The sequence below is a fragment of the Bos grunniens genome, chromosome 7, assembly GCF_055505025.1.
Source record: "Bos grunniens cultivar Pamir isolate PY7600 chromosome 7, Bosgru_T2T1.0, whole genome shotgun sequence".
Classification (NCBI taxonomy): Eukaryota; Metazoa; Chordata; class Mammalia; order Artiodactyla; family Bovidae; genus Bos; species Bos grunniens.
In genome coordinates, this window is record NC_141171.1 from 20055297 (window position 1) to 20069310 (window position 14014).

At 52.7% G+C, this 14014-nt stretch overlaps 1 protein-coding gene and 1 non-coding gene across 2 annotated transcripts; both read left to right on the plus strand.

Annotated features, from left to right (window-relative positions):
- The first annotated feature begins 3276 nt into the window (after positions 1 to 3276).
- Positions 3277 to 12175, plus strand: EEF2 (eukaryotic translation elongation factor 2). The gene is made up of 15 exons (XM_086410136.1): positions 3277 to 3362; positions 4388 to 4602; positions 5443 to 5624; positions 5716 to 5927; positions 6378 to 6556; positions 6671 to 6776; positions 7287 to 7400; positions 7506 to 7644; positions 7764 to 7959; positions 8575 to 8833; positions 9199 to 9306; positions 10071 to 10424; positions 10571 to 10753; positions 10841 to 10973; positions 11458 to 12175. Exons 1-15 carry the CDS (start codon positions 3360 to 3362, stop codon positions 11649 to 11651), a joined length of 2577 nt encoding a protein of 858 aa, XP_086266262.1. The 5' UTR covers positions 3277 to 3359; the 3' UTR covers positions 11652 to 12175.
- On the plus strand, positions 6237 to 6301 carry LOC147368814 (small nucleolar RNA SNORD37). Its single transcript, XR_015168693.1, has one exon. It is a non-coding gene; the product is annotated as a small nucleolar RNA SNORD37 (small nucleolar RNA).
- Positions 12176 to 14014: the final 1839 nt, after the last annotated feature.

Below are 14014 nucleotides of genomic sequence, written 5' to 3' on the forward strand. Positions count from 1 at the left end.
CACACAGACATGAGGGCTGAATCTACATTCACAATATCTGTCTTAATGTCAGCCAAATCTGAAATCCATCTAGGAAGTAGTAGTGGGGCAGGGTTGCTTCCTGACTAAACCATTCCTTTTTTATTGTGGCAAAATAGACATGACGTAAAATTGACCTTTTTAATCATTTTTGAGCGTGCAGTTTAGTGTGTTCCGTACATTCACATTGTTGTGCAGCCACCCGCATCATCCATCTCCATGACTTTTCAATTTTTCCAAACTGAAACTCTGTCCCCTTCAAACACTGACTCCCGTTCCCCTTCCCTCAGCTCCTGGCACCCACTACTTTGCTTGTCTTTTTCATTTGACTCCTTTAAGGAGTACAGGTACAATTAAGGCTTCACAGGTAGCACAGTGGTAAAGAATCCGCCTGGCAAGCAGGCAGATACGGGTTTGAACCCTGGGTGGGGAAGATCCCTGGAGAAGGAAATGGCAACACACTCCAGTATTCTTGCCTGGAAAATGGCATAGCCAGAGGAGCCTGGTGGGCTACAGCTCATGGGGTCGTGGACATGACTTAGTGACTAAACAATGACAATAGGTAGAATTATGCAATATTTGCTTCCAGCTTATTTCACTGAACATAATGTCGTCTTATCCATGTTGTAGCCCGGGTCAGAATTTCCTTCCTTTTTAAGGTTGAGTAATAGTCCAACCGTACAATTTAAAGTCACTTGGTTCCACCCTTATTAGCTGTGTGACCTTGGGGAAATTAATTCTCTGAGCCTCACTTTGCTCCTGCGTAAAATAGGCCACACAAAACCCGGGGTGTAGGGAAGATTACATGAACGAATAAATTTAAAAGGTGGTGATAAGCCTTCAACAGCATCAAAGGCAGATGCAAGGGGCATGCAGTGGCGGCCTTTGGTCAGCAGGGGCCGCTGCCAGGGCCTCCGGGGTCCTTCCTGTCCTCCCTGCGCCGCAGCATGCGCATGCGCAGCAGAGCCTCCCTGCAGAGGTTACTTTTTTCTCTTGGTTCCTCCCCGCCCTTTACCCCCGCAGGTATTTATTACTGCAGACCCAGAGCCTGGCTGTGGCTGCTTTTACTCTGTGCTGAAGCTCTGCTTCTCCCCCAGGTTTCTGGGTCTGGTGGGCAGTTGTCCTCTGCCAACATCTGGCCCGACCCCTACAGCTTCAGGGTGGAACTCCTCCCCATGGGGGTTAGAGTGTAGAAAGAGAGGTCGCTCAGTCGTGTCCGACTCTTTGCAACCCCGTGGATTGTAGCCTACCAGGCTGCTCTGTCCATGGGATTCTCCAGACAAGAATACTGGAGTGGGTTGCCATTTCCTTTGCTAGGGAATCTTCCTGATCCAGGGATTGAACCCAGATCTCCCACACTGCAGGCAGGCTCTTTACCATCTGAGCCACCAGGGAAGCCCTGTACGGGGAAGGATGTCTTAAATTTCGCCATCCTCCTCTCCCCAGCTTCTTTAACTTAGACTAAGTTAGAATTTCCCAATAAACAATCTATTCACTTGCGAGCAAATTCAACCCTATTAATGAAAACCTTTGCTTTTCTTCTCTGAAATGTTCTATTTTGCAAGGAGGTGCTGTCGAGTGCCTCAGACGGAACCTAGCACACGTTGTATGCTGAGTGCACTTTAAACATTAAAAAAGGTTAAGATAAAACATTTATTAAGAATGAGAAGCTGGATACCCATCTGCTGAAAAGGCGTCCCCCGAAGGGTGCATGCGCTTGCCTGGTAAAACTAATATAAAACGTTCCTGACACGAACACAGGCGCACGTGTTTGAATACCCGGAATTGAGCTAGGGCATTGACTTTGGCTGCCTGCAGCTCTGCGTCTCGGTCGTTCAATAGATATTTAGGGAGCAGCGCCTTACTGCCTCAGTTTCCCCCTGGGTTAAACGTGGGATCGTGATAGTAATCTTTGATTAAATGAAATCAGGGCTGTGACCGCGCTTTACAAAACAAAATGCGTAAAGCCCTTTGTAGGGATAAGAGAAGACAGTCTTATTTTAGAGTCTATTCGAACTTGCATAGCTTTGTACAGAGGCACAACTGTTTCTTCTTCCAGCGCAGGGATATCACTGCAGGCTCCCTTCTTTTGACAGAGTGAATTTAGGGGAAGATTTATTGAAGGGGATTTATTTACACTAATGAGAATATGATTACCTGATGCAAGATATACTTACTTGCGCCTACTGTGTTCCAGGCATTGGGCTGGGCTCTTTATAAAGAATAAAGATCCTAAATTAAATGCCAATTCTTTTCCTGGAGTCGAAGAGCTGATATACAACGGTTTCTTAGGGTCATATCAGGACAGAAATACAAAATAGTGTTCCTGCGCCTCCCCCTGGAGAGAAAATGAAATAGAAAATGAGATTGCGCATGTGGAAAAGCGCCTAGCTCCCACGCTTGTGATGCAGCAAACCAGTCCCTGAAATGTGTTCTATAATTGTAACGATAACTAATTAGAAATAACTGAGGTGTATTGAGAACTGTGTCAGACTCGGTGCTAATCCCTCTACATCTATTTAGTGAATTTTACTCTCCCTCAAACAAAGAAGTAGTATTGATCATCCCATTGCGCAGATAAAGAAACTGAAGCATAGAAAAACCTGCATATCTAGTGTAAGAACACTTAGAGTGATGGAGCTGATAAGGTGTTTTATTTACTGTTTTATCCACAAAGCCTATAGCAATGCCTAGCGTAGTAGACGCTGAATTTGTCTTTATGGGAAAAGTGGGTGATTAATATCTGCTTTCGAAAGGTTTTTTGTTTTAAGAAATAATTAAAGACAGCTGACTGCAGAACTAGTCCAGAGGTCCCAAGTACGCTTCTCCCTGTCCCGGACCTAGTACTGTCAGTCATCATATCAAACTTTAATCTTAGTACAATCCACAGACTCTATTCACATCGTAATATCTTTTTCATAGAAGTGGTTGGCCCTTTGCAAAATGACATAGTTGTTAAGATATGGATAATAGTCTCAGCTAAAATGCCACTCATCGCTTTTTGCACCTAAGTATTGCATCGCGTGCACCCAGCTCGAGGCAACCACGCCCCCGGGAAAATCCAAGCATGGAATGCAGATCCTTGGTATTAGAGCAGCCGCGCCGCCGCCTAAGGGGTTACCCGGGTTGGGTGGTGGAGGTGGGGAGGGTGTTCCTGCGCTTGCGCGCGGCGTCGCTTCGCTCCGCCCCCGAAGCGAGGTCAGATGACCCGCCCAACCGGCGTCGGCCTATAAAGTCTCGGGTGTTGACGTCAGCGTTCTCTTCCGCCGTCGTCGCCGCCATCCTCGGCGCGACCTAGCTTGCTCGGATCTGCCTGGGAGAATCCACCGCCATCCGCCACCATGGTGAGCAACGCTGTTCAACCAGGGGCCTGAAACGGCAGCGGGGCCTCGGCAGGGCTAGCGCTGCCAAGCCTGGAGACCTGTGGCCTCCCTGACTGGGAGGAGACATGGCGGCGGCCGGGGCCGGTGGAGCCGGGACAGGTGAAGCGGCTACCGCCATGTCTGCACGCCGCACTGCTCGCCGACCTCCGCTTCCGGGGGCGCCGCCGCCTCGCGGGGTCTCGGGCCTGGCTGAAGCTGGGGTGGAGGCGGGGCGGGGGGGGGTATGATGATGTGGCAGACGCTGTAATGGCGGGCGCCGCAGCGCGAGCCGGGAGAGGGGAGCCGCCTTATGTAACTCGCGGGCCGGGAGTTTCAGTCTGATTTTCTGCTGGGAGCCGTGGGCGTCTTGGAAATGGCTAAAGGAGAGAAGAGTAAGACCTTTAGAAGCGCCCGATCTTCTCCCGCTGTGTAATCTTGGCCTGCTGTCTTGTCTTCGTGAACCTCCCAGTTGTGAACACCTGATCTAAAGCCACGAGGTGGAGGTTCGCGCCTGGTAGGGCTGCGCAACCCCCCTCCCCAAACCGGGGGTGGCATATTTATGAATCAAAGGTGGGGTGGGTGGCTCTAACTGACCCCCACAACCCCAGAGAGGGGTGACCTTGGAGTTCGGAGAGCTCCTTTGGTTGGGAAGCCTCGGGGTATACCAGTGCCCACACAGTGGGACACCTGAGGTTCAGCTGGACCCCACGAGACCCCAGTATCTACCTAGTATAAAGGGAATCTGTTGTCACTCTTTGGGACTTAGTCCCCAGTTTCCGTTCTGAGTTTTCACTTTGTGTGTGACAGCCAAGATCAGGCTTTTCAGAGACAGGGTGAATTGGACATCTTTAAAGGGGTGTTAACAAAGAAAGGTCGGAGTTGGCAGCACGGGGGACCAGCCTCTTTTGGCTAGGGCCCAGCAGCCTCTATTGATCAAAGTCTCTGTGCCAAGGATCCTTCTTGGAGTGCTGGCCTGTCATGACCCTCCCCTCCTCCACCCTGCCCAGGTGAACTTCACAGTAGACCAGATCCGGGCCATCATGGACAAGAAGGCCAACATCCGGAACATGTCTGTCATTGCCCACGTGGACCATGGCAAATCCACTCTGACGGACTCCCTTGTGTGCAAGGCGGGTATCATCGCCTCTGCCCGGGCTGGGGAGACCCGCTTCACTGACACCCGGAAGGATGAGCAGGAGCGTTGCATCACCATCAAGTCAACGTGAGCAAGTCCCTTGGTGTCGACTCCACAGGGACAGGGGGCTGCTGCTTGCTCTGAGTCCTTGGTAGTGGGCAGGAAGGATAGACATAGGCCTTTTCCCACAGGCTTCTGGGGAGAGGAGCACTTTGGAACTGGGCTTCTGAACTGGGAGGGATGATGGAGCTTCATCTGCTCGGATGGGCACTTTTGCCTCCAGGGGAAGAGGCACAGTGATGGGTGGTAGAGTTAAGGAGGTTGGAGGGGAAGGGAGCTGGGGGCTCTTGGCAACATCTGGAGGATGCTGTTGGCATCTGGGGTCAATGCCAAAGTCCTGCTGTGTGCACGGCAGCCCCCTGTGAGTTTTCTGACCCCAGATGTCAGGGTGAGAACCTCCCCCACCCCAAAGAAAAAGCAGTGATGGCAGGTGTCTTCATTTAGTCATTTCTCCTTGGTCATTGCTCTGAGGCTCACTTCCCTGCAGGGCAGGGAAGGGTGAAAAGTAGCCTTTGGGATTTCTAGCTCCTATGTAGTAGCTGCCTTTTGACAACAGGTGTGTTGAGCCTGGGAGCACCCAGGTGGATTCTGGTGCCAGGGAAGTGGCTGTCCCTGGCAGAGGGTGCTGCGAAGATAAATGTCCCCAGATGCGGTGGCTCTTGTGTTGGGAGTCTCAAGTTCATCTTTAAGGATGAGTAATGCAGGGGGAGGGGACAGGTTGCGGCATCTGCCTGGCTTTTTATTGGATCCCAGCCTCACTTAAGAATGAAGAGCGTCCACCTGACTCCCCCTCGGTGGGAACCTGATTGACCACAGGCCAGGCTAAGGTGTGGCTTTCGCCTGGCTCACCCGTCCCCATCTTTTCAGGGCCATCTCCCTTTTCTACGAGCTTTCAGAGAACGACTTGAATTTCATCAAGCAGAGCAAGGATGGCTCTGGCTTCCTCATCAACCTCATCGACTCCCCTGGGCACGTCGACTTTTCCTCAGAGGTGACAGCTGCACTCCGTGTCACTGATGGTGCCTTGGTGGTGGTGGACTGCGTGTCGGGTAAGTAGTGGGCACCCCCTAGGACGGCTTGGAACCTGGGGCTGTCCCCTCTCTGGCTGCAAGAGCCGTCTCATCCCCTGCTGGTCTGCAGGTGTGTGTGTGCAGACAGAGACGGTGCTGCGCCAGGCCATCGCTGAGCGCATCAAGCCAGTGCTGATGATGAACAAGATGGACCGGGCCCTGCTTGAGCTGCAGCTGGAGCCTGAGGAGCTCTACCAAACCTTCCAGCGCATCGTGGAGAACGTCAACGTCATCATCTCCACTTACGGCGAGGGCGAGAGCGGCCCCATGGGCAACATCATGGTAGGACAGCCTGACTGCTGGGTTTAGGGTACCTCTCTCTGCTGTGTTCCTAGTAGCCCCTTCCACTGCTCCCGTGGGGCAGACTGGAAGGGCTGTGGTCTTGGGCTGCCCCTGGGGAACTGCTTCTCAATCAGTGACTTCCTGGGGATTCTTGGGAGGTGGAAACTGGGGTTCAAGGAACCTTAGAGTGACAGGAAAGCTGGACTTCTGGGGGGATGAGGTAGTGGCTCCCGCTGCTTGCTGACAGGTGCATGGGGCAGTCCCTGTGGGATCTTTGCACACATTCCCCCCCCAGGGGTTGGGCACCTTGTACATGATGACTAAAATTTCTTCACTTTGACCTGATGGCTATTGAAGAAATCTAAGGTCTGAGGTGTGGAGTGCCTGGGGATTTTGTAGCTGTGGTTTTCGTCCAACTGTTCCAGCTAAACTTGTCTCCTGTTCTCGCAGATCGACCCCGTCCTTGGTACTGTTGGCTTCGGGTCTGGTCTCCATGGTTGGGCCTTTACCCTGAAGCAGTTTGCCGAGATGTATGTGGCCAAGTTTGCTGCCAAGGGCGAGGGACAGCTAGGGCCTGCTGAGCGGGCCAAGAAGGTGGAGGACATGATGAAAAAGCTGTGGGGAGACCGGTAAGTGTTCAAGACACTGCTCGAGTGTCCGTAGGGTTTTTTTTTTTTCACCCAGATTACCACCCCCCTCGCCGCTGATTTCTCTAACTCTTGGGTTGGGTGTTCTCCGAACAGGTACTTTGATCCAGCCACCGGCAAGTTCAGCAAGTCAGCCAACAGCCCTGATGGCAAGAAGCTGCCACGGACGTTCTGCCAGCTCATCCTGGACCCAATCTTCAAGGTGAGCCAGTGTAAGCTTGGTAGATACCCATTCCCAGGGCTGTCCTTGGGCTCCCCAGACAGTCTGGTACCCAACCTGCTGCAACCAATGGCAAGATGCCACAAGGCAAGGCAGGGCCAGGCTGCATGTCAGCTCGTGGAACAAGGATGAGACAGCAGGAGGTCAGAAGGCCCTCAGTTCAACCCTGGCTAACAGCTCTCCCACATTCTTGGGCTGCATCTTGGGGTCAGTCAGCCTTCTTGACTGGGCAGCAGGCGAGATGTGGCAGAAGGGGCTGACTATTGTAAGCCAGTGAGTTTTCAGTGAGAATGCCCATTTACTTAGGGTGAGTTTTTTTAAGTCTGTTGAGAGATTGCACTATTATTTGCTAGATTAAGTCAGGCGTTTGATGGTAAGTGAGAATTTTTGCAGCTTTGGCCCTGCTCCATCCATGCCCTTTAGGCTCTAGCACGTAACTGCAGACTTCAAGTATGTTCTCAAGCCCACTTTGCCATCTTTCCTGCATGTTAGGTGTTTGATGCAATCATGAACTTCAAGAAAGAGGAGACTGCAAAACTAATTGAAAAACTGGACATCAAGTTGGACAGTGAAGATAAGGACAAGGAGGGCAAACCGCTTCTGAAGGTAAGTGGAGAGGCTCTGCCTGGAGTCCCACCTTCTTGGAGCTGCTTTTGTTGATTTTCTTTCTGGTCTCTTGCTGACGTTTCCCCCTCACATTCTCTACTCTAGGCTGTGATGCGCCGCTGGCTGCCTGCTGGGGATGCCCTGCTGCAGATGATCACCATCCACCTGCCTTCCCCTGTGACGGCCCAGAAGTACCGCTGTGAGCTCCTGTACGAGGGGCCCCCAGACGATGAGGCAGCCATGGGTATGTGGGGCCTGCCTGCACCCCGGGGGCCTGATGCTGGACAGAGCCTCAGGAGTTTGGAAAGCTGAGCTGCCATGGAATTACGTTTTCCCCTTTGGGGGTTTCATTTCTCTTCTCAGGCATTAAGAGCTGTGATCCCAAAGGCCCTCTCATGATGTACATTTCCAAAATGGTGCCGACCTCTGACAAAGGTCGGTTCTATGCTTTTGGCCGGGTCTTCTCAGGGCTGGTGTCTACTGGCCTGAAGGTCCGCATCATGGGACCCAACTATACTCCTGGGAAGAAGGAGGACCTGTATCTGAAGCCGATCCAGAGGTGAGGTACTCAGGGAGTTAGAGGAGGCCGAACAGCCTCCTGCTACTCCTCCTTCATCCAGTGAGGGGGGAACGGTGGGGTCATCTGAATGAAAGAGACCTGCCCGGGGGAGGGGAGCACCAGGAAATAGTACCCTTCCTCCAGCTAAGGGTTCTCAGTGTGATGCAGTCCTGAGCTGGGAAGCAGGTAGGAAATTAGAGTGATCCCAAAGATCGCAGTTGAGAGTGGCGCCCCACCCCCCCCAACGTCATTGCTGCAGGTGTGGGACTCTCTGAGGCCTTGACTGCACTAGGGTGCAGAGACTTGCATAGGCACAGCAGCACGTTGCCTGGTCTTGGGGTGATAAGAGCCAGAACCAGCACTGAGATGTCACTGGGTTACTGGCCCCTAGTGAGCTGGCTCTGCCCCTCTAGACATGAAGACAGCCACAGGTTCAAAGGAGGGGAACTTTGTGCTTCCACTGCAGGAGGCTTGGGTTCATTCGCTGGTCTAGAAATTAATACGTGTGCAGTGTGGTACTACCAAAAAAACAAGGGAGGCTTGTCTGGTGACTTGGGGATCTGCCCCACAAGTGCTTGTGTGTTGACATCTTTTGTGTCGTTCCCCCCTCCCCAGGACAATCCTGATGATGGGCCGTTACGTGGAGCCCATCGAGGATGTGCCTTGTGGCAACATTGTGGGCCTGGTGGGCGTGGACCAGTTCCTGGTGAAGACTGGCACCATCACCACCTTTGAGCATGCCCACAACATGCGGGTGATGAAGTTCAGTGTGAGCCCTGTTGTCAGGGTTGCTGTGGAGGCCAAGAACCCGGCCGACCTGCCCAAGCTGGTGGAAGGTCTGAAGCGGCTGGCCAAGTCGGACCCCATGGTGCAGGTGGGTGGCCCTTGGCCAGAGGTGACACCTGCCGCGGTGGGTTGTTGACTTGTTGATGTGATGTGGCTGGGCTGACCTGGCAGAACTCCTGCCCATTTAAATGGTGGTTTTCCACCCAGGAATCCAACTTTGATACACTACTTTGATACAGTTTTTTCAGACTGGTTGGACCCTGAGGCTCTTTTTAGAAGGTTAATGTTGAAAACTAGTAAAACGGGCCCTGATACCTTCCCCCTAAACCCTGTGTTGGGAGTCCACCTTGTCCAGCTGGAGCTGGCTTTCCACTTGCCCCCTGGAATCCCTTGGGTTACCGCATGGTCCTGGGTCCTGGGGTCGGTGTTGGGCTGACGCTTGGCCTTCTGCAGTGCATCATCGAGGAGTCCGGGGAGCACATTATCGCGGGGGCTGGGGAGCTGCACTTGGAGATCTGCCTCAAGGACCTGGAGGAGGATCACGCTTGCATCCCCATCAAGGTGAGGCTGGTGCTGCCACGCAGTGACAGCTGGAGGCCTGCATCCCCTATACCAAGAGGGCTGATGGAGAGCACGACCTGGGTGGGCTCTGAGAGGCCCGCTGGTGGGGGTCACTTGATTCTCCTTCCTTTTGCCCCTTTTTGCCAGATAATATGTGGTGTTGTGACATCAGCTGTTTAGATGCGCAGGCAGGGTTGGAGTGTGAGGGGTCTGCTAACTTCTGCTAACAAGTTTACCAAAAAAAAAAAAGAAAAACTTGGGAAAAGGGCAGACACTGAGGTTCTGTAGGCGGCCCCACCACCGCCAGCTGGTGCACTCTGTTTTCCATTTTCTGCTTTTTCATAAAAATGAGCTCAGATCTGTGTCTGCTTGGCCAAGGTTTTGGGTTTCTTTACATGCTGTTTTTCCTTGTTAAGCCTTTTTAGTTACGGGAATGAAAGTTTCTGTTCTTGAGGGAATTGACAGGTTTTTCATATTTTTTTCTAAATAAGGAAACTATTCTGAAATGGGATCTTGCACTTGTATGTTTGCAATCACTTTTCAATTAATACTGCACATACAGTTTTACCATAAGTGTATTTAGCCAGCCCTGTTAGCAGTGGGCATTTAGCGAGCAGCTAGCTGCACACTTGTTTACACGAAGTCAGGTGGAGGCTGCCCTGCTCTCTATCCTCTGCCAGTGTAAAGTGGGTATCATTAGGAAGATGCTTTTCTGGGGTGTCTGCTTTCTGGGGCAGACCTGACCCTGCACGTTCCTCTTCCAGAAATCTGACCCAGTTGTCTCGTACCGGGAGACTGTCAGCGAGGAGTCAAACGTGCTCTGCCTATCCAAGTCCCCCAACAAGCACAATAGGCTTTATATGAAGGCGCGGCCCTTCCCTGACGGCCTGGCTGAGGACATCGACAAGGGCGAGGTGTCCGCCCGCCAGGAGCTCAAGCAGCGGGCCCGCTACCTGGCTGAGAAGTACGAGTGGGATGTGGCCGAGGCCCGTAAGATCTGGTGCTTCGGCCCTGATGGCACGGGCCCCAACATCCTCACGGACATCACCAAGGGTGTGCAATACCTCAATGAAATCAAGGACAGTGTGGTAGCTGGCTTCCAGTGGGCCACCAAAGAGGTGAGGGGGTGCTCAGGCACAGCACTGCAGGGCCAGTCAGCGGCCGAGGTGGGATTGTGTGTGGTCTTGGGGACAGCTGTGGCCAGCCTCTCCCTCAGAGCTGCTGTGAAGGTGGGTTCTTGATGGTGGTCCTCCTTCCTCCATAGGGGGCACTGTGCGAGGAGAACATGCGGGGCGTGCGCTTTGACGTCCATGATGTGACGCTGCACGCTGATGCCATCCACCGTGGGGGTGGCCAGATCATCCCCACGGCTCGGCGCTGCCTGTATGCCAGTGTGCTGACTGCCCAGCCCCGGCTCATGGAGCCCATCTATCTTGTGGAGATCCAGGTAAGGGGGCTGGGCTGGGAACCCCCAGCTGCTGTTTTGGGTTCCGTCCTGCCCAGCAGCTGCTCAGAGCCCTTTTTTGCCCGACAGTGTCCAGAACAAGTGGTTGGTGGCATCTACGGTGTCCTGAACAGGAAGCGGGGCCACGTCTTTGAGGAGACCCAGGTGGCCGGCACCCCCATGTTTGTTGTGAAGGCCTACCTTCCTGTCAATGAGTCCTTTGGTGAGTACCAGTCTGGTGTGGTCCTCAGATGCCCACTGCCTTTAGGGTGGAGCCCAGCAGACATAGAGCCCTGGCCCATCCTTTCTCATCATGAGGGGAGCTGCCTACTGCAATTTTCTGCAGCACACTTGTGAAGGAGGGGATGACCTATTTCTCTCTCACGTGGGTCTCAGGACTGTTGATTTAGTGTAGAGGCCTTGGCCTGTGGATCTAAGCACGGCCACAGAGCAGCTGTGCTGGAGATCTGGCTCATCCTCAGAAGGTGCAGATGGAGGCCTGGGGCCCAGGAAGGGCCAGCCCTGCCTCAATCTTTAATCAGTAGCCCTTGTCGGGGGGAACCTTTGGGTGAAGTGTAGGGTAACGGGGTTAACCTCTAACATGACTTCCGGGATCCTCTGGTGTGAGTCTGTGTTTCTGGTCTTGGCCAGGGGACCGTGAGGCACATACTGGGTTTCCCATTGAGCACTGTTTGCCCCTTCTGCAGGCTTCACTGCTGACCTGAGGTCCAACACGGGCGGCCAGGCCTTCCCCCAGTGTGTGTTCGACCACTGGCAGATCCTGCCCGGTGACCCCTTTGACAACACCAGCCGCCCCAGTCAGGTAGTAGCGGAGACACGCAAGCGCAAAGGCCTGAAGGAAGGCATCCCAGCCCTGGACAACTTCCTGGACAAGTTGTAGGCGGCCTCCGCTTAGCCCGCCACCGGGTGGGACTCGGCGCGGCCCCCGCGCCCAGGGACAAGTGACCACAGCAACAAGCCCCCACATTCTCCACAACACCTCGAGGCTGTCCAGACCCAGTAATGCTCTGCCTGACAGGTTTCTGGGGCCCACTTCGTGCCATCGCTCAACATGAACACTTGATGCCGTTTCTTTTGATATTTATTTCCAGATTTCAGGGGCAACAAGTGCCCTCGCAGCAGGGACTTATCTGGCCGGTGGGGATGGGGGAGGGGATGGGACAACCAATACTTTTCTGTTGAGAGGGAAACTTAATGTCAAAAAAAAGTTAAAAATAAACGCATTAAGAGGTTTATTTGGGTAAATGGACCCTAGTGGATTTTCCTCCAGAAGGGGGCAAGAAACAAGCGGGTAGATGTTCTCTTTGGACAGAAGCTAGAAGGCAGGAAACCCCACCCGCACAGTGTCACTGAGCACCTCCAGCTGTATTAGTGCCATTGGAATAATAAACTTGACATGGTGGAGACTGCGTGTGTATGTGGTCTTTCTCCGTCTGCTCAGGCTCAAATGGGCTCCCTGGGCCAGTGAGTAAGGCCATCGGTGGTATTGCAGTACAGTGTTGAGTATCCAAATGACAGTCCAGGAGTCCATCTGTCACAAGGCCAGCCAGACATCTGTGCTGTCCACAAGGCAACCACTTTGCCCACGTGTCCCCTCAGCGTTAGAAATGGGAGCAGTGTGCCCCAGGGACTGAGTGTTGGGTTCGTAAAATAGCTTGTTTGCATTTTTCTGTAACATGTCAGGGAAATAAACTGAAGGGACCTTTTGGCAAACCCAGTATTTACATAATTGACACTGGTGGTGCTGTAGCAGTCAGGGCAGGCTTGGAAGATTGCCTCTGTCCTCACTGTGGACCCATCCTCCCTGGGGTGGCTCAGAGGTTAAAGCGTCTGCCTCCAATGCGGGAGACCCAGGTTTGATCCTTGAGTCTGGAAGATCCCCTGGAGAAGGAAATGGTAACCCACTCCAGTATTTTTGCCTGGAGGATCCCATGGACAAGAGAAGCCCGGTAGGGTACAGTCCACAGGGTTGCAAAGAGTCGGACACGACTGAGCGACTTTAAACTTCCCTTGTGGCTACTTCTATGCTGTTTGTTGCTAAGTTGTGTCTGACTCTTGGCAACCCCATGGACTGAAGCCCCCCAGGCTCTTCTGTCTGTGGGATTACCCAGGCAAGAATACTAGAGTGGGCAGCCATTTCCTTCTCCAGGGAATCTTTTCGACACAGGGATGGAACTTTAGTCTCCTGTGTAGCAGGCAGATTCCTTACCATTGAGCCACCTAGTGTTGTGTGAAGAGGGAGGCAGAGTAGAAACCTGGTGAATATTGCCTAGGGCCAGGTGACCAAGGTCGACATCAGTGTTAAGTCCCCATGATGGTATGGCACCACATGGTCTTCCCAAAACTCATCTCTTCAGTTTTAACTGTGAGAAAAACATCAAGACAAACCCACATTGAGGGAACAGACCAGTATTCAAGTCATCAAAACCCCTGTAAATGAGACTCAAAAAGCACAGAGGAACCTAAGAAGACATGTGACATGATCCTGGGATAAGAAAAGACAGGAGAAAGTCTAGTAAGGACTGGTTAATAATGTATCACTGTTGGTTCTTTAGTGGGGACAAATGTACCAGATTAATGAGGAAACAATAGGGAAAAGCAAATGTGAGAGAGTGCTGCTTTAGCTGTGAAGTGTGCTTTGGGTTTAGTGGAGGAAGGTGGTCCCCAGGCTGGAAGAAGAGCTTTTGTGTCAACGCTTAAGTGAGGATGAGGTGTGAGGCGAAGAAGGCAAGTCATGGTGAAGTGAAGTGGAATTGCATGAGGTTGGGACTATCATAACCAGATGGCCTGTGTCAGATGGTATCTGAAGTGGTTCAGTGTGGGCTTTGGGTTCAGGCCTCGGGACGAATCTCAGTTAATGCATTTACTGGCTGTGTGACTCTGGGTGGGTTACTTAAAACCTCTCTGGGTCTGTTTCCCCAAGTATAGAACGAGTAAAATTTTTTACTTCACGTTGTTGACTGGTATGCAGTAAGGCTCAGTCAATGCTGCTGCTGCTGCTGCTAAGTCGCTTCAGTTGTGTCCGACTCTATGCGACTCCATAGACGGCAGCCCACCAGGCTCCCCCGTCCCTGGGATTCTCCAGGCAGGAACACTGGAGTGGGTTGCCATTTCCTTCTCCAATGCATGAAAGTGAGAATGAAGTTGCTCAGTCGTGTCCGACTCCTAGCGACCCCATGGACTGCAGCCCACCAGGCTCCTCTGTCCATGGGATTTTCCAGGCAAGAGTACTGGAGTGGGGTG